Source organism: Centroberyx affinis, unplaced genomic scaffold (genome assembly GCF_046629955.1).
Source record: "Centroberyx affinis isolate AG114_WGS23_722 - 3 ecotype Tasmania unplaced genomic scaffold, CSIRO-AGI_Caff_v1 ptg003386l_1, whole genome shotgun sequence".
NCBI lineage: Eukaryota > Metazoa > Chordata > Actinopteri > Beryciformes > Berycidae > Centroberyx > Centroberyx affinis.
The window spans coordinates 10391-29403 of record NW_027281374.1 but is presented as its reverse complement, the minus strand read 5'-3'; the positions used below and the strand labels follow the sequence as shown (position 1 = coordinate 29403).

General features: G+C 42.4%; 1 protein-coding gene across 1 annotated transcript; it reads left to right on the top strand.

Moving 5' to 3' along the window:
• Window positions 1-12511: 12511 nt before the first annotated feature.
• LOC139660791 (proenkephalin-A-like) lies at window positions 12512-17778 on the top strand. Its single transcript, XM_071539021.1, has 2 exons — window positions 12512-12655; window positions 17122-17778. Exons 1-2 carry the CDS (start codon window positions 12512-12514, stop codon window positions 17776-17778), a joined length of 801 nt encoding a protein of 266 aa, XP_071395122.1.
• Window positions 17779-19013: the final 1235 nt, after the last annotated feature.

The following is a 19013-nucleotide window of genomic DNA, read 5'->3' as shown; positions in this document are numbered from 1 at the left end:
AGTGACCAAAAAAGTGTTAAACAAATCAAAACTATCTTATATTTTAAATGCTTTAAAGTAGCCGCCCTTTGCCTTGATGGAAAGGCAAAAGCTTTGGAAAGAAATTCATACATGGGATCAACTTCACTATTTATATTTGTCTAAGAAACTCATTCCAAGCATTTAAGCAGAAGCCTTCAGATCAAAATAGCTTTAAGATCATGAAAAACATAATGTATATATACATATATGCATACGTGTGTGTGTGCGTGTGAGTGTGAGTCACAGTCACATAATTGTCCATGTTATTCCGATCAGACGGCGGACGGATGACAGCAGAAGTTAATTAAAAACCTTAAAATGTACAAATACATACACACATACACACATACACACATACACACACACATCATTCACACTCTCTCATGACGTACACGTGTACACACGGCAAAACACACACACGGTTGATTAGGTGAAAGACAGTGATTATGGGTCAGTGGCAAGAGACCTCAGTGAAACCTGCAATCTCTTTTTCTCACACACACACACACACACACACACACACACGCGCGCACTGATGAGAAAGGGCCACAGGGGGTGAGAACCATGCTAAAACAGGTGCACCCGCTCTCGATATCACATCTGTGATTGTGTGTATGTGTGTGTATGTGTGCGTATGTGTGTGTATATGTGATGCATGTGAACTTCCTTTCAAAGGGAGAAAATTGTAGCATTTGAGCTCTTCCAATCCCTGCTGTAGTCAAGGGAACCTGTTTTTCAAGATCCTGCTGTGTGTGTGTGTGTGTGTGTGCATGTGCGTGCACATGTGTGTATGTGTTCGTGCATCAGTCAGATCCTAGGTCCAGTTACTCCACCATGATAGTGGAAGAAATACACACAGAAGTACACACATTAGAGGTCTTCGGGTAGATCCGCTACCCCAAAAACCCAACCTGAATCAGATCGCCTACTACTAGAAAGACAAATGAAGAGCTATCAGCTTCAGTAAGTGACAATCTTCTCCTTCTGTTTCCTAACTTTGATGCATGATGAATTTATTTGTAGAAAGCTACTGTTCTCGTACTATAAAGCAAGGAATCTCTGTCTGTATGTGTGTCCTTCGCATATCTCGAGAACCGTTCGTCCGATCTACTTCACACTTGGCGGGGGTATTGTTGGGGACCCAAGGACGTGCAGTGTCGGATTGGACATGTGACATATTCAATATTAATTAATAAACTTTGAATAAACAAGCGAACGGCGCTCTGTGCAGCAGCAGGGCTCAAAGCCAATCTGGAAGCGCAGTGTCGAGTGTGAAGTTGTTTGGATGAGCGGTTCTCGAGAATACCGGAGGCCAAGCAATCGGCCCGTTCCGAACAGGCATGTTTGGAACGGGCACTGCACTAGTCTGTATTAATTCCCAGACACTTTGCGAATTGTCTGCTCCTCTTGTGTATCTGTCATCATAATATAGCCTCAACTTTGACCGGGAAAGTCACAGTTTTGCTAGACGACTACGTTCAGCTAATTTGTCCCATGTTGAGCGGTTAACCGGACCGTTTCCAGCCTCGGGCCGTTCGGAACAACCATAACATTATCGGGACTAATCGGCCACAAGTCTCTGGTCCTGATGTTCTCAGCTCCGTTCGAGTCGGGGTCTGTTATCACGGGTTGTGTTCGGGCCTGGTTCTGTGCTTTTTGAAAATGGGTGTGTCCGTTTTGGTTTCAGGTCTGGCGTTCTTAGGTCTTATTTGGTTTGGGTCTGAAGTTTTGGATCCCGCGAAGACCTTTGTTAGTAATGCGGGTCGATGGGGCTGAAAGCTTTTTTCCCCAGGAAAATCTGTCACAGTACAGCTTACTATGTTATAACACTGTCTGGAAGGTTCTGTTTACAATATCTGCTTATCAATCAGACGGGCCTCAGAAAAAATCTAAAGATACTGGCCACTTTTGGCAGGACACTGATGATTTATGACTTTGTTGTCTTGGTTCAACTTTATGTAAATGCCTGTTACATCCTATGTGACGTGGTCTGAGTTATAGGTGACGTTTTATGTAGATGTATGCAAATGTCTGTGTATGTGTGATGTTTTGTGTGGCAGTTTATGTAAATACCTGTTTTGTGTGTGACACTGTTTTGTGTTGATGCTTATGGATGTATTGTGTAGGTGTGGGCCGCCCGCGAGAGAGGCTTAAAGTGAAGTGGAGTGCAGTCCTCTCCATCTTCTCTACTGTTTATACAGCACACTCCTCATTTAACCATTAGTCACCACACACACACACACACACACACACACACACTTATGGCCAACATGCACATACACACACATGTGCATACTCATTCCCAATGGTACACTAATACACACATGCATGACGTACCCACATATGCATGCATGTATGCGGCTGTGATGAAATACACAGGCAAAGACACGCACACATAAATAATACACACACTCATATAAATAGATACACACCCTTTCCCCTTCTCATATTTAACATGCCACTCCCTCCCTCCACTTTCACCTCTGTAATTGAATGATTCAGTTTTTCTGTTTGTGTTGATGAATAAAATCAAGTTTTCCATTTACATAGCCGATTGGATGGCAAGACATCGTTCAGCATGTACACCGATCCTCAAGGGAACAGTCAGTATCCAAACACATTAGCATGGACCTTATTCACACGGCGGCCATTTTGAACACTTGGGGTGGGAAACTGTATAAAAGTAGCTTTACTTAAACACATGTGAGGACAAAATACAGATAAACCTAACAGTTGGCAAATTAGCTAGCAATTTTGAGAACAACAACCGCAACAACTTTTTGAATTTGGCAGGGAAGTTAGTTTAATAATTAGTTAGTAAGCTACTAGCTAGCTACCTAGGCTAGACTCTGTAGCGCTTTGTGTCGACAGTAATGAACCGGAGGCTTATACACGTTCACTTACTTTATTGTTTAAGTGTTATTCGCCAACATAACACCAGAGACTGACTTCACCTGCCTTCACTGGGCACTCGAAGTAACTTCGTTAGCCGCATCACTTACTGATGACGTCATATCAACTGTCCTTACGCTCTGCACACATGAAATAGTGCCATTTCAACACAGACTCTAGCAGCTAGTGATAATGGACTAAATATATTAAAATGTAAACATCCCTCTGAATTCTTGAGTTCCATTCGTTTCAAATATGTTTTTCAGTGGAGAATCTGTGAAATGATAAATGTTTGTATGATCTATCTTGCTTCACAACAGTAGCAGAGAGCTGGACTCGCTCTTCCAGGTAGCGTTTCCCACCCCGAGTGTTCAAAATGGCCGCCATGTGAATAAGGTCAATTTCTTCAAATCTGAGATGACATTTGCGTAACATTTGTGTATCTGAACTTGCTGCGGCCGGGTTGTAGCACTTTTAAGCTGCCACACCAGGTCTTTCTTTCTTGTTGGTCTGCTGGTTGAGTTGCACCTATCTACATTTTACCTATGGGTAAGTGAACACATTATCTACTTTTGCTTATTTTTCCATAAACAAGTCATGTTGTACCGTGAGGAACTTTAATGAACCATAAAGGTACTTATGTTACTGTTTTAAGAGTGTAGCCCACCTGTAGCCAACCATAAGCTTCTCAGCAGGTATCCATAGAAAACCTCATCTCCAACGTTTGTTTGAGTGACGTTGGTTCATGTATCCTCTATTCTATTTACTGACATGGTGATACATTACTATAATAAGCAACAGCAATAACCAACAGAAGTAATTAATTTAAGAAAGACTTGGTTCATGTGATACTTTATTGAAGGTTTGGCTACAGAACAGCAACCCCTGGAGCTGGTAGGGATTTAGTGTCTTGCTCAAGGACACCTCAGCAGGGCAGACGATCGCTGGCATTGGGCGTAAACCTGGGTTGTCACTGCTCACTCACTATGCATGTGTTTGTCCAAATGAAATTCTGGTGTCAGGTATGGTCACTGGCGGTGAATCAAAATTGAAGAATGCACATTGTAGGTTGCATCTTTAAATAAAAATAAAAATATGAGGTTTAATGTTACCTCAAAGGAAGACATTTACACCTTTTGCCTCTCTCGTTCCTTTGAGTCCTTTGCTTAGTTGCTGGTGTAAAGCAACATGGTAAACATGAGTGTGCTTTTCTCTGATGACACCCACTCTGGGCATTAATGTCCCCAAAATTCAAACACCTTTTGCTGTCATTTGGGGCTACCAATGTGCCAAAATGCATACATACATTTTGAGATACTTATACTTCAGATCTCACACCTGCAATTACTGGTTGAAGAAAAAAATATGCAAATTATGCAATTTCAATGTCTGTGTCAGCCAACTGTAATAGAAGGCAGTCAGAGCCTGCATAAGAGGACTATTGATATAACCATAGAGATTAGGTGTTGAATAGACAGTGTTGAATGTTCCCAAACCACAACATATATAGAATGTGTACTATTCATTTCATTCATTTGAGTACATTTGAGTAGACGTAAAGTTGCACTAGGCATCTTTGCAGTTTAGCGGCCCCAAGTGGCAGCGAGAGGTATTGCTCGAGTTTGAAGGACTTCATTACCCAGAAACCCTGTAAGGTGACGTCGGTAAACTAAACGTCTTCTTCTTGTGTGGTGGGGTGGAGGTGGTGAAGAGGTTCAGTCAATAGTTGCGGTTACATGAGACATTTTTTTCATTCCGAATGAAGTCATTCCGAAGGAAGATTGCCACACAAGTGTTTACATGAGTGCTAAACATAACGATCGCATTGAGATGTGCGTTTACATGCTCCACAGTATGTAATCAGAATAAAAGTTTCTGACATGCGCAAAACACAGAATCCAGCACTCTAACATGGGCTTACGTTTTTAAAAGATGGACCTGTGTCGGTTATTTCTTTACTGCTGTTCTTTCTGATGAAGCAACAGTTTTATCAAAAACATACAACTCCATAAGTGTCAGAAAAAGACGTTTTGTTTTGCCTCCGTAATGATTGGGTCCATTTGTAATTTTCACCGCTGTGAACTGAAACTGGCCCAGAGAGGCGGAGTCAGGACTTGATATAAAAGCCAGAGCGCCCCGGGGTTAATAACAAGCACATCTATTCGAATCCTCCCGAAAAAAAAGGGAAACGTAATTGACGATACTTACGTTAAATGCACGAGCGTGTGCAGAAAGTGGCGAGATAAAGAAAGTGATCGGAATGAGTGTTTAAATGATGAAATTTTATCCATCGACCGGATTATGAGGCGTTTATATGAGGCATTTTTATTCTGATTGGGCTGCTATTCTGATTATTATCCATGTAAACGCAGCTACTGTTGGCGAGTCCAGCTTTCTCCGGACGGAGTGATTACTTTGTGCTGTTTATGAAACACTTTTGGATTTTACTTTTAAGTTTTGATTCGTCACTTCCTTTCCTTAATTTGGACAAATGGGGTGAATAACGGTGTCGCAATTAGTGGGAATGGGACGTTCCTCTTTGCTGCAGCCTCACTTTGACTGATCAAGTTTCCTTGCCAACCTCAAAATATCGAGGACGCGTCGGATGGTGACTTGACCGACGAGAACAAATTGAAAGCCCCAAGATTCATTGCGACAATGGCGCATCACGTCCGAGCAGCGCTGCAGTCTACAGTACAGAGCCGGTTAGCAGGTGGGAAAATGAACAGCTGTGTCTCTTAATTCATCAGTGCACGATGTGAAGCACACAGCCCATCTCAAACTGTAAGGGAGCTTCTCTGTGCTTACTTTCATGAGAAGAACGTTCTCCACAAGAGAAATTGGGAAGAACGTTCTCCACAAGGACACAAGTGTTGAATTGGCACTCTTGGATTTGATAATAAGCTGTGTTTTAGGCCAGTGATTCTCAACCTTTTTCATATCAAGGACCCCTAATTTAGTCAACATTAGAGCCACGGACTCCCATTCCATGAGATTTTGACTCTCAAACCCAAATCTGAGAATATTTTGATTGTTAGATATGATTTTGTCCAGAATCCCAAGACTGTCTGTATTGTAGGTAGAGAGATAACAGGGAAACTATGATCAAAATAGTCATTCTTCTACATTCTCTAATGGTTTAACTTCTTGTAAATGAAATAATGCTAAAGTTTAACATTTCATCCAGTTGCTGGGGACGCCCTGGAACCCCCTCAAGGACCCCTGGTGGTCCCCGGACCCCACATTGAGAACCACTGTTTTAGGCTGATAAGATGGCTGCATTTTTACATAAAAATCTTGCCTAGTGTATTTGTAACGACAGATATTTCAATACTTTTACTTTTTACTTTTACTCTAAACCTAGCACTATTCAACCAGTCAAAGTGGTAGCGGTGGTAGCATTAGTGTGCCTTTTTCAGCACTGTTTGCAGCAAATAGACAGCTTCACCCACCCCCTGTCTTCCACTCGTTACTCCACTATCTGAGAGGCAGACACCAAAGCACTGCTCAGACTTTGTGATCCACACCTACACATGCAAACGGATAGGAATATGACACCTACTCAAATCCCCAGGGGCCAGATGAGCTGGTGTGTTTGTGTTTCTCATTTTGAGAACAGCCCCCAACCCTACATCCATCCATCCATCCATCCCTGGGAATTCAATCCCATGGACAGTGCAACAATTCAACAGTGCAAGCCACTGCAGTCTACTGTATGTTACATATTTTTTTTAATTCTATTTTCAATTTCTATTATGTCTTCATAATCTGTTTTTCTCTGTTTTTATGATTGTTGTTTTGTATCATTGTTTTATTGTTGTTTTATTAAATGTATTAAAATGTCAACACTTTTTTGTACTGCTATTATTAACATTTTGAGTGTGGCATTGCTGTGCCTATGTAGCCATTCTTCTTCTCTGTTATCACTGAACATATATTTTCAAATAATACTCAGCTCAATAAAACTCCTGAATTACAAAAAATACAAGTTAATAGAGTGTAATTTAATTTCCAGTTTTATTATTCCATATTATTTTACTATTTCAGAAATACTGTTATAAGGATCCTTGGGAAGGGCATAACAGAGAGGTATCCCCCTTCCAGGATGGTCAGGCGTGAGTGGGCAAAACAAAGATTAACATCAAAAATGTGCATTGTGCAGTTTTATTATTCCATATTATTTTATTATTTCAGAAATACTGATATAAGGAACCTTGGGAAGGGCATCACAGAGAGGTATTAACATCAAAATCTTGCATCGTGCAGCTGAGGACAGTGATCTTCAGGCAGTTTGATCCAAATCCTGTAATCAAACCATGATCACCGGAAATTTGTCTCTACATTTTCCATAAAATCTTTTGTTAAAGGCATACTGAGCTCATCATGGCCCACTGGTAGGCTAGTGTGTGACAGTGTCTGCAGAGACCCTCCCAGTCCCATCTGCCTGTATTGGCTTATTTTTGAATGTTTGGGACATTTCTGGGCGTCAACCTTTTGGCGGTAGGTGTGTACATCTGCAACCAATACCACTGCTGAATCATTTTATATCTAAAGGCCACCATACGGTAGTGGTCCCGAACTCTAATATAGAGTAACTGGAGTTCTGGTCAGAGCTAGTGCGTGTTGTGAGCTGGCAGCTAGCTAACCTTGTTAGCGTAGCTTTGTTGAAGCAGAAAAGCTGATACCTAGCTAGCTAGCTAGCTAAGCTAATGGGCACCTACCTGTCCAACAGAAAACAACCCAACTCTGTCGCTCTTCATCCCCATCCTCTCCTTCAATACTCTCCAACGGGTGAAAGCCAATCCCCAGATTCACCCTCAGCCTTGTCTGCTTGCTGTTTTGCCTTGCTGTTCTGGCAACCGCATTCAGGGGCTGTGCGTTTCGCGGCTTGTTGAGCTAGGGAGCAGGGGCCAACTTTACAACTGGCAAAATCCTGCTCAGTATGCCTTTAACATGGAGGACTCCTTTGATAATTGTGCTAAAAATCACAAACTCCACCCACCTTCTTCAAGCCACCTGATGCACCACTGACAGCAATCCTGAGCTTTAAACAACCACAGTTGGCTTTCTGAATAGCTCTTTTAGTGGTACTTAACTATTTCACTTCCCTTTATGTGTATCTGCCAAACAGGGTACTGAAGGTTGTGATTTTACAGTAAAAAAAAAGAGTGGTATCAACCAATCAATAGCCCCTTTCACACATGCGGCTTGTTCCGTAAAGGCGGTGTCGAAATGCCGGTAAATCAGTTCCGCCAATTTCCCTGCTCAAGACGTTGCAAAGTTACTGGTTTTGTGTCGACCGCATGTGTGAACGATGCTGTGACATTAACGGCGCGAGCAGCACAACGTCAGGACGCTCTGATGTAGGACGCTCTGTCGTTGAACTGTAGGAGGGAAATGCAAACCACTAGACAACGGGCTTTACGTTTTTGACAAAAATGTCAAATTGGAGAAACGTGGAAATAAGAGAGATCCAGCCGAAGACATTTCATCTGGTGTCTTCACCCGCCATGCTTTGAAACTGCAGTGACTCCGGCGGTTAAACGTAATTTCCGGGAAATGACAGTAGTGGAATTTAACGTATGGTAGCAATGGTAGCATTAACGTTAAAAAAGCAGAAAGGCATGTCTTGTGTGAACAACAGAAACTGCTACCTTTACCGCAAAAAATTAAAACGGCAATCTTATGGGTTTCATGTGTGAAAGGGGCTTAAGAAGGATCCTCCTGTTCCTTTCTACTACCACTACGTTCTCTCTCAGCTTTTATAAGCTCCGCAACCACGATGCTATCCTGACTGATGCAATACGTGGTCATTAAAAATGACTCCTCTGCCTCACAGTGAGCACTTCCCTGACAAAAGTCACATGTGAAAACCCACATGTGAATTCAAAGCACATGTGCTTTTTGGACACATGTTGGTTTGGGAGCGTATCTATGTTCCCAGGGTCCTATGTTCCCCAGATTTATATGGCAAATAAAGGGAACATGACAAAGGATCCTATGTTCCCAGGGTCCTATGTTTAACCCTAACCCTAACCCTAATTAACCATATTAAGCGAATACAGAGCTGGGGAACATCTTTTTCAGGTTCCCATTATGTGCTATATAGAGCTGGGGAACATAGGACCCTGGTAACATAGGACTTTGGGAACATAGGACCCTGGTAACATAGGACCTTGGGAACATAGGACCCTGGGAGAGCACATATGTAGAACTGGGGAACATAGGACCCTGGGAACATAGGAATGACTTGGTTTCCATATGTGAACATGAGATTTCTCATTTCCCACGTGAAAACGGCATTTCCACAAGTGAACTGTCCCTTTGCATGTGAAATTAAGCATTCACATGAGAAATACAAATATTGTCATATGTAATGGCAGGTGAAAACCTGAAAAAAAATGTTTGCATGTGGAAAAAAAAACATTTTGCACCAATGAACTGAAACTTTCTCGGTAACACTTCACAATAAGGGTACATTAAATAAGGGTTAGTTAATGCTAAATAAGCATTAACTAACCCTTAATTAACAGTTAACTAATGTGTCTGGTAATCATTTACTAATGGTGTTCATGTTAACTAAGGTATTCATTTATACATTATTTAATAGTTTATAAAGATGACTATTAAATAATGTATAAATTAATACCTAAGCCATGCCGTGAGAATACAATGTGAGAAAAAATTGTTCACATATGAAAACTAACATCGGTAAATGGGCTTTGAATTCACATGAGCGGTTTAACATCTGACTTCACTTTCCATGTTTCTCTATCTTCTCTATCCCTTTCCTTTATGTAGAGAAGCCCATACTCCGATCGGCCCAGACAGGGACAAGAACCGAAATTAAATTGTTATGGGACTCATTAGGGGCCCCATGAGTGTGGGCCATATGGGCTCCAACACTGAAACTCTCCATTGAAAGTCATACTAATGAAATTCTTAAGATGGGTTAGCAGCTCTTTAAGGCAGGGAGAAGCAGGTTTCACTGCAGGTTTTACAGACTGTTGAGTCAAATCCTCCCACACTGCACTGGAATGATGTCTCTGCTCAGACATCCTTTATAAAAAAAAATGTAACAATAAAAACATATTTACTAGCTGTGGCCAGGGAGGAACTGACTGGACCATATCTGATTTTAAAAAAAAAGGCAAATATTGGTTAAGAAGTATAACATCTAACCCAGTGATTCTCAACCTTTTTCATATCAAGGACCCCTAATTTAGTCCACATTAGGGCTACGGACCCCCATTTGATGAGATTTTGTCTCTTGGATCCAAATCTGAGAATATTTTTATTGTTAGATATGATTTTGTCCAGAATTCCATGACTATCTGTATTGTAGGTAGAGAGATAACAGAGAAACTATGATCAAAACAGTCATTCTTCTACATTCTCTAATTGTGTTAACTTCTTTTAAATGAAATAATGCTGAAGTTTAACAATTCATCCATTTGCTGGGGACCCCCTGGAACCCCCTCAAGGACCTCTGGTGGTCCCCGGACCCCACGTTGAGAACCACTGACCTAACCTTATACAGAGCATATTTAGTGGGTTCCCAACCTGATATGAGTACTAATGCGTGGTACGGGTGTTTTGCTTCAAGGCGAGACAATAAATTTGTCATTTGGATCCCCCCCCCACACACACACACACACACGCCCCATGAGAAACATAAATGCTAATATGAAATATCATTCCCATACAGAACCTGCATGGTAGACTGCCATTCAATACTATCTATAGGGAAGCCATAAAACAGATGACTGGAGAGAGAGAGTTATTAAAACACACACACACACACACACACACACACACACTTTCATTACAATACACAATTTTAATCTCTCAATATCTTGAAAGCCTACATATTTGACTTTTTTCTTCCTCTCTTTGAATGCTACTGGATATATTGCATATAAAATATAAATGTATGGAAATGTGTAATTCATATTGGAACCCTAGTTTACTGATTCTCCGTTCCTTCTTTCCTTTCCTTTCCTCTCCTCCCTTTCCCCTCCCAGATCTCTCCCTCTCTCTCTCTTTCTCTCTCTCTCTCTCTCACACACACACACACACACACAGCGCAGGGAATATAATGTTAAATTGATATTTATCTTGATGCTTTGGACACATTGTTAGAGAACTTTCAAGCCAGTCAAACACAATGAAATTGAAATTGTGTGTAGGAGTGTGAGTGTGTGTGTGTGTGCGTGAGAGAGAGAGAGAAAGAGAGAGAGAGAGAGAGAGAGAGAGAGAAAGAGAGAGAGAGAGAACATATAGTGTGTGTGTGTGTGTGTGCGCGTGTGTCACGTCACTTCATCACGCTTATTGGGCCCCCTTCACCCCTCGCCACCCCACCCCGCCCCCCCTCCGCCGTTATCCCCGGTGACGTCAGCTACGCACACACTACTTAAACCACGCGCCGAGTCCCGCTTGCAGCACTATCGACCAGTTTCACCGGGACGACTCCGAACAGCCCGCCGGTTGTTGCACGTTTCCGTTTACCCGGTGAACCGCCCGGTCCGTTATTTTGATTTTTCTTTCCACCCAACCGGAGCGACCTCGGATTAGGAGGGTCGAGAGACACAGGGAGACAGAGAGCGCGCGCAGTGTGTTTGTGTGTGTGTGCGTGCGTGCGTGCGTGCTGATTGGCTGAAACCGTGACCAGTTCGTCCCGCCGCCGTGCCAAACTGGGACCCCGCGTGCAGAGATATATTTAAGTGCGACAGACTCGCGCTCCCTCAACAGTTTCCTCCTCCGCCAGTACCCCCGAGGGCACGCGCGGACGCGGAAAACACCATAGGCCTATATCAAAAAGAATAATTAACAAAAAAATACAGAGGTAAGAGAATGACTTCTTCTTCTTTTTTTTAAATTAATGAATTAATTGCTTTACTTCATTCACATTTTCCATATAATAATCACAAATCTACATAACTTTCTTTCCCATAATCTGTAGCTTTCTCTTGTTTTTTTATTGTTTTTTTTTTTTTATATCTTAACACATTTAAATCCTTTGAATTCACTTGTAATGAGTTTTTTCTTTCTTTTTCTTTTTATCTATATGAAAAATGTTAAAAATTAACATATTACATCTTATTTTCTAGCCGTTTTCTTCCCACCTATTTCAACCTGAGTGTATGAAATTGAATTCGAATTTGAATTTTGAATGCTGGATAATATTTGTGAAGTTGAAATATTTGTGAGCTGAAAAAGAGGGTTGGCTGTCCTTCCTTGCTCAATACTACTACTACTACGCATAATACTAACTGGAATATTATTATTATTATCGTTATTATTATTGTTATCATTATCATTATTATACCGTATGTATGGCATGTTTGCATATTTACTGTAGAATTTATAAATTTTACACTTGTCGTCAATGGAAAGCCCCTATAACCTGAATTGATTCTAATGCCATTTGGATTGAAATTACATACAAATACACATTAATATGTATTACTAATTGAATTATCATTATTATTATTATTACTATTAAACCAAGCATGACATCCACCCATTCAGTTGTAAGGTTTTAATGTTTGCTAAACATTAAATACATCATTTATTTTTCTCTATCTGCTTCCAGTCCATGGCTGCCGCCGCGCACGCAAGCTGCGTGTGGATGTTGGTGCTGGGCGCGTGCGTTTCGCTCGCGGTGGGAACGGATTGCGGGAAGGAATGCGCGCTCTGCGTCTACCGTCTGCTGGGACAGCAGTCTGGTTTCTCCTCCCTGGTAATGCCGCTGTTATTCTCTGTATGAAGTCCATGTAGATATTAACTCAGAAATAATACTGACTAGGCTGTGGGACAGTAGTCTGGTTTCTCCTGTTATTAGTCTGTTGTGATAACGTGTTATTAAGTGTAATATAGAAGAGACTCACTCATAGTAACTAATGCTACTAGGACAGCGGTCTGGTTTCTCCTCCATATAAAGTCTATTATTATAACTTAGTAACTGAAATAGAGGCATAGAAACTAACTAGGATTTGGGTTTGTCTTAAATTTTAGGGATTTTTTGCTGGGGTTTTTCCTTTCCTTTCCTCTCCTTTCCTTTCCTTTCCCTCTCTCCTTTCCTTTCCTTTCCTCTGCTTTCCTTCGCTCCTTTCCCTTCCTTTCGTCTGCTTTCCTTCGCTCCCTTCCTTTACTCTTCTTCTTTCCTTTCCTTTCCTCTCTCCCCTTCCCCCTCCTCTCCTTTCATCCATCCTTTCCTTTCCTCTTCTCTCCCCCCTTTCCCCTCCTCTCCTTTCATTCATCCTTTCCTTTCCTCTCCTCTGTTCCTTTGCTCCCTGCCTTTACTCTCCGTTCCTTCTTTCCTTTCCTCTTCTCTCCCCCTTTCCCCTCCTCTCCTTTCCTTTCCTCTGCTTTCCTTTCGTCTGCTTTCCTTCGCTCCCTTCCTTTACTCTTTCTTTACTCTCCTTTCCTTCTTTCCTTTCCTTTCCTCTCTCCCCTTTCCCCTCCCCCCCTTTATCCATCCTTTCCTTTCCTCCTTTCCTTTGCTCCCTTCCTTTACTCTCCGTTCCTTCTTTCCTTTCCTCTTCTCTCCCCCTTTCCCCCCACTTTCTTTCCCTTTCCTGCCATTTTTCCTTTACTCCCCCCCCTCCTCTCCTTACCCTTCCCTCTCTCCTTTCCTTTCCTCTGCTTTCCTTCGCTCCCTTCCTTTACCCTCCTTTCCTTCTTTCCTTTCCTTGCCTTTGCTTTCTCTCATTTCATTGCCTTCCTTATGTTCCATTCATTTCCTTTTCTTGCCTTCTGTACGTTCCGTACCTTTCTTTTTTCCTTCACCCCCCACTCATTTCTCCTTTCCTTTTATTCTTCCTCTTCTCTCCCCCTTTCCTCTCCTTCCATCCTTTCCTCCTCTTTTCTATTCCTTTCCTTATTTTTTCCTTCACTGCCCTCTCCTTTCCTTCTATTCTTTCCATTCCCTTCAATTCCTTCTCCTTTCCTCCTCTCCTCTCTTCTCTCCTTCTGTGCATTCCTTTCCTCCACTCCTCCTCTCCTCACCTCTCCCTCTCTACTTTCTCTTGCTCTTCTTTCCTCTCCTGCTTACTTCTCTCTTCTCATTTGCATCACACCATCCTTAGGTTTTTAGATGACAGTAATAATGCTAATATTGCTCTGTAAACATCAAAGGGAAAAAGCAAAAACACAAATTTATGATTCAGACGTTGCTGCATCAAACATTTATTGTTGTTTTTATTGTTTTTTTTGCATGACGTTATGTAATCTTAAGTTATAAAGATTTCTCCCTCTCTCTCAGTCGCTCCCTTTCTCTCTCTCTCTCTTTCTTTCTCCTCCATTCACTCACGCACAGACACCTCCCACGCTCCCTCCACACACACACACACACTTGAGAAAATCATTTTCCCATATTCTGTCCGCTTATTTAATGAGCAGTGTCTGATTAAAAGGACGGAAATGTTCTATTATTGTGAAAATTGAATGTTGACTATACTCAGACAGAACTACATGTCATAGCCATATAGAAATAGAAGTAATAGAGAGTATAGAGCCAACCCAGAAACAAAGGGAAGGAAGGAGGGAGGAGGGTTTTAATGAAAAGACAAGTGGATTTTAATGGTGATGATACAATTCCATGACTTTTCCATGACTTTCCATAAGTCAAGTCTTCCGTGACCCAGAAATGTTCATCCTGATGCTAATGTTGTTTTTCTAAAGGGGCAATGCGTCTAGTTTCCATTTGTAAAATTCACTGCTATTCCTTGACTTTCTCAGAGAATGTATCAATTTCCATGACTTTTTTTTTTTTTGCACTAGTCAAAATTTTATGATATTTCATGACCAGTTATTGTCAGGAATGAGCGAAAAGTGGCGCCATTTTCGGGAAAAATAGACAGAAATGGCAGATTTTAAGGGGAATCTGCTCCTTCCCTTGTATTTTCTATCTATACACAATCTGGACTTGTATACTTGCCCGTCCATGGCCACCAGAGGCCGTTGTTGTTAATGTAACCTGTACCACCCGACCCCCCCTCCCCCCCCCACACACACACACACACACCCACACACACACACACACACACCCCAGGCACCAATATGTCCGTGATTCAATTTTCCCGCTCATTAATTCTATCATCATAAGCCTGCGGCGCTGAAAGCTCAGCAAGAACCCCCCCCCCCTCCCCTGTGTTATCAAATAGGAATTTCCTATGCCCCCCCCCCCCCCCCGAATAAGTGAAATCCAATGATATGATATGAGGTTGGGAGCAGATTTTATTGGCCCCCGGGGGGGCAAATAGATGCCTCTAGTCAAGTCATAACCCCCCCCCCCCCAGCCAGTGGGGTTAGATTCGACTCACACAGCTTAAAGACGGCTTGGATGAGTGGAACAGATCGCGTTTACGGGGGGCTGAGCGGGGCTTATTCCATTAGGTGTACCGTGGTAAGAAACAGTGGGACAGATGGGGGGGGACTAAAAGGGGGGGGGCTTGAGGGAATAAACGAGGGATGCAGCTGATGTTTGAAATGGGCTTTTCTGCTCTCCCCGAACCATCTGTTGACTGTTGCAATCTCTCTCTCTTTTTTTACTGCATTTTGTCTCGTGTCGTCTTTCGTAATCCTCAGTGTCAGTTCTATGGAAGCCCATTTTTCTGCCGCCTCTTAAAAAAAATCAAAAATTTTCAAAACACCTCCTATATACTAGAGCAGTGGTTCTCAAGCCTTTTTGGCTCATGACCCCTTAAAACGAAGCGATGTCTACTCGCAATCCAGGTCACAAGCATATAGAGTTTCATTTGATTCATTATCAGAGGAGGCACAGAGGCTACAAACAATTCAGTATTTTACAAGAAAAAAAGCAAAAAATTAAGGAAAAAATCTGAAAAAATACACATGATAAAACATTTGTATAGTAGAAATATGCTTTTTTCCTATTCCATAAATCACCCCGCGACCCCCACAAAATTATCTTGCGACCCACTGGGGGGTCCCGACCCCCAGGTTGAGAACCACTGTACTAGAGATACTAAGTCATAATATTGAGAAGCAAATTTCACTTGATAATGAAAAAAACACTAGTCCTGAAGGGATAGAGAGTGCCATATCTTCCCGTAACCAATTGACACCCATGTCTTTTTGTTTCTTTCCTTCTTTCTTTCTTTCTTTCTTTCTTTCTTTCTTTCTTTCTGCGACTTTTCCTCTTCCTCTTGTGAGCTTACACAATCTGCCTGTCCAATGGCCAAAAGAGAAGATAGTCATGGCAGATTGAGTTTCTGGTAATAGAATTGGTCCTTAAGATCTCTCTCTCTCTCTCTCTCTCTCTCTCTCTCTCTCTCTCTCCTCTCTCTCTCTCTCTCTCTCTCTCTCTCTCTCTCTCTCTCATTTCATTTGAAGTTACGATTCAAAGACCTTTATTGGTTCAGTATAAATGAACATGGCTAGCCCAGACAAGCAAGACAACGATAACAACTATAACAACAGATGGCCCATGGAATAAGTCCCATGGGCAAAAGATGTGTTTGACAGTGAAAAAAACACTATGGGAGGATCAGACCTTGGACATAAAAGGCTAAAAATTTAAAAATATGTATAGCCTTAATGTTTGTTCAAATATCCATATGCGATATACGAGTTTTATGTTAGTATGATACAAACCGCGATGATTTATTTGATTTGTTTTGGGGTGCACCCACTCTGGTTCTTAAGGAATTTGTTGGAAAATAACCTTTTTTTTCTCAAACCATCATACCTTAAAATACATAAACAAACCTTCTACAGCCTCAAAATCCATGTAACCCTCATGCTTAGCTGTCACATACCAGCCACTTATCCAAAAGCTCAGATAATTTGTAGAGTGAAGTTTGAAAGAAATCCTTTATCCAGCGAATCACTATGTAAACAAAGCCAGAAGTCAGACAGGCCTTTTATTGAAAACTAGATATTGGCCAGACATTAGTGTTGTTATTATTCTTATTATGATTATCCTGGGTTTCAGTGGAGAACTTTAGTGTTCCATGGTCAAAATGCTGTTTCAGAGGCTTTTCCACTCTGACAAGAATACAATTCTGGGGAAACACTTGGAATTCTTTGGGAATTTTCTGGTGTGAAAGTAGTCACATTTAAAGATAGCAAATATTGAGACAAAATATCAGCTATTGGCGGCTTCAATCGGAAAATATCGGTATCGATATTGGCATGATGACGTTGGCAGGAATCATGTCATCATCATTTTTATCTTTCCAGACATGCTCGCTGGAGTGCGAGGGCGGGCTGGACAGCCGGAAACTCCGCCTCTGCCGGGACGTCCTGCTGGACGAGGAGAACCACATCGCCCTTGACACCGACCCGGGACAGCAGCAGCAGGAGCAGGAGGCGGCGGGGGGCGCGGTCGCCGCCGACGACGAGGAGGAGGAAGCCACCTCACCGGAGCACCGGCTGGCCAAGAAGTACGGCGGCTTCATGAAGCGCTACGGCGGCTTCATGTCCCGCCGCTCCTCCTCCTCCTCCTCCTCCTCCTCCCCACAGGGGGCGCTAGAGGATTCCGGGAACCAGGAAGAGGAGGAAAACGTGCGCCTGGAGATCTTAAAGATCCTCAACGCCGAGGCCGAGCACGGGGGCGAGGGCGGCGGTCCCGTGGGCGAGGCGGCCAAGCGCTACGGGGGCTTCATGCGTCGGGCCGGAGGAGGAGGAGGTGGCGGCGGGGGGGGGGAGGCCCGGCAGGCCGACCTGCTGGAGGCGGTGCTGGGCCGGGGGCTGAAGAAGCGCTACGGGGGGTTCATGAGGCGCGTGGGCCGGCCCGAGTGGCTGGCGGAGGACGGCAAGAGCGGCGGGGGGGTCCTGAAGCGGGCCTGGGAGGACGGCGGCGAGCTCCAGAAGAGGTACGGGGGGTTCATGGACTAGGTCGCGACCCTTTACCCTTTACCCCCCTCCCCCCCTACTCCCCAGCCAATCACCTCGTAGTCTGGACTCGTCAACAACGCCTCACCTCCCCCCTTCCACCAATCACATTCTGTCATCCGGCTTTGTATAACGTGCTGCTGGCTACTTCATTGGTTCAATTGGTCCTGTAATGATATAAAAGATAAAAATATGTCATTCAGATCTTGAGGAATAATCGTTTTTGTTTTGGGTTTTTTTTTTTTTTGGCTGAAATTTTTGGGGTCTGTTTCCTTGGTTTTCATGATGGTATTATTTATTAAAAGAATCTGTTGATCGAGGTATGTCGGGGAGAGTGTATGATTTTACTGAAACGATGCTACACCTCTGGGTGTGTGTGTGTGTGTATTTATCAAGCATCTCAGAATCAAAAATTTAAGACAATTTTAATGCCAGTTAGAATGAAATACAAGAGCAATTTTGATCACCTATAAGAATATGGGTCTGCATGACTGGGCTAAAAAAAAATCGCAAATTTTTGAAGATAAAATTGCCAAAAATCGACTGCATTTAAGACCTTTCAAGTTTGAAACCTTTGATCCTTGAGCTTAAATAATATAATTGAAGACATTTTAAGACTTTTTCAGGACCTGAACACTCTGTAAAAATAGTCGCAAATTGAAATTATGATGACGTCATGTTGTTCTTGATAACTGTTGCTAAGGATTCAACACATTTAAGGAGCAATCTAGATAATGTGATGCAGAAAAAATCTAAATACAGAAAACAGCACCATTAATAAGTATATATAACAAACTAAGAATCTATAGGCAAAAGAATGTATTTCCAAAACTGATAAATATGTCACAAATTGACAAGAGGGGACTGGTGGTGGAGGTTGTACAACATAAAGATATACTGAAAATATTTTTAGCCCAACCCTTACCAGCTAAATGGTACCACTGAAGATAGTGAGAAGTGCTGGTATGCAGTCGTGACTGATTTGCGTACAGAGATAGCAGCCTTCAGTAAAGAAACAGAACAAACAGGTAAGCACATTCAGGCAATGCATTTTCTAAACACTGGTTTGAAATGACTTTGTGTAATGGATTTTTCTGTATGCAAGCAGTGGCTCTCCACCCAAACCACCTAGTGTGCTGGCTGAGAGCATTCATGACTTATTGGGGAGTACCAATGCCACCATTTCAGGTGTATGGACCACGATGCAGCGCTTTTGCAAATGATGGAGAAAAATAAAG

Coding starts and splice junctions, on each gene's coding strand:
- LOC139660791 (XM_071539021.1), top strand. CDS start 12,512: ATGGCTGCCGCCGCGCACGCAAGCTGCGTGTGGATGTTGGTGCTGGGC. Junction 12,656..17,121: donor AGTCTGGTTTCTCCTCCCTG/GTAATGCCGCTG, acceptor TTATCTTTCCAG/ACATGCTCGCTGGAGTGCGA.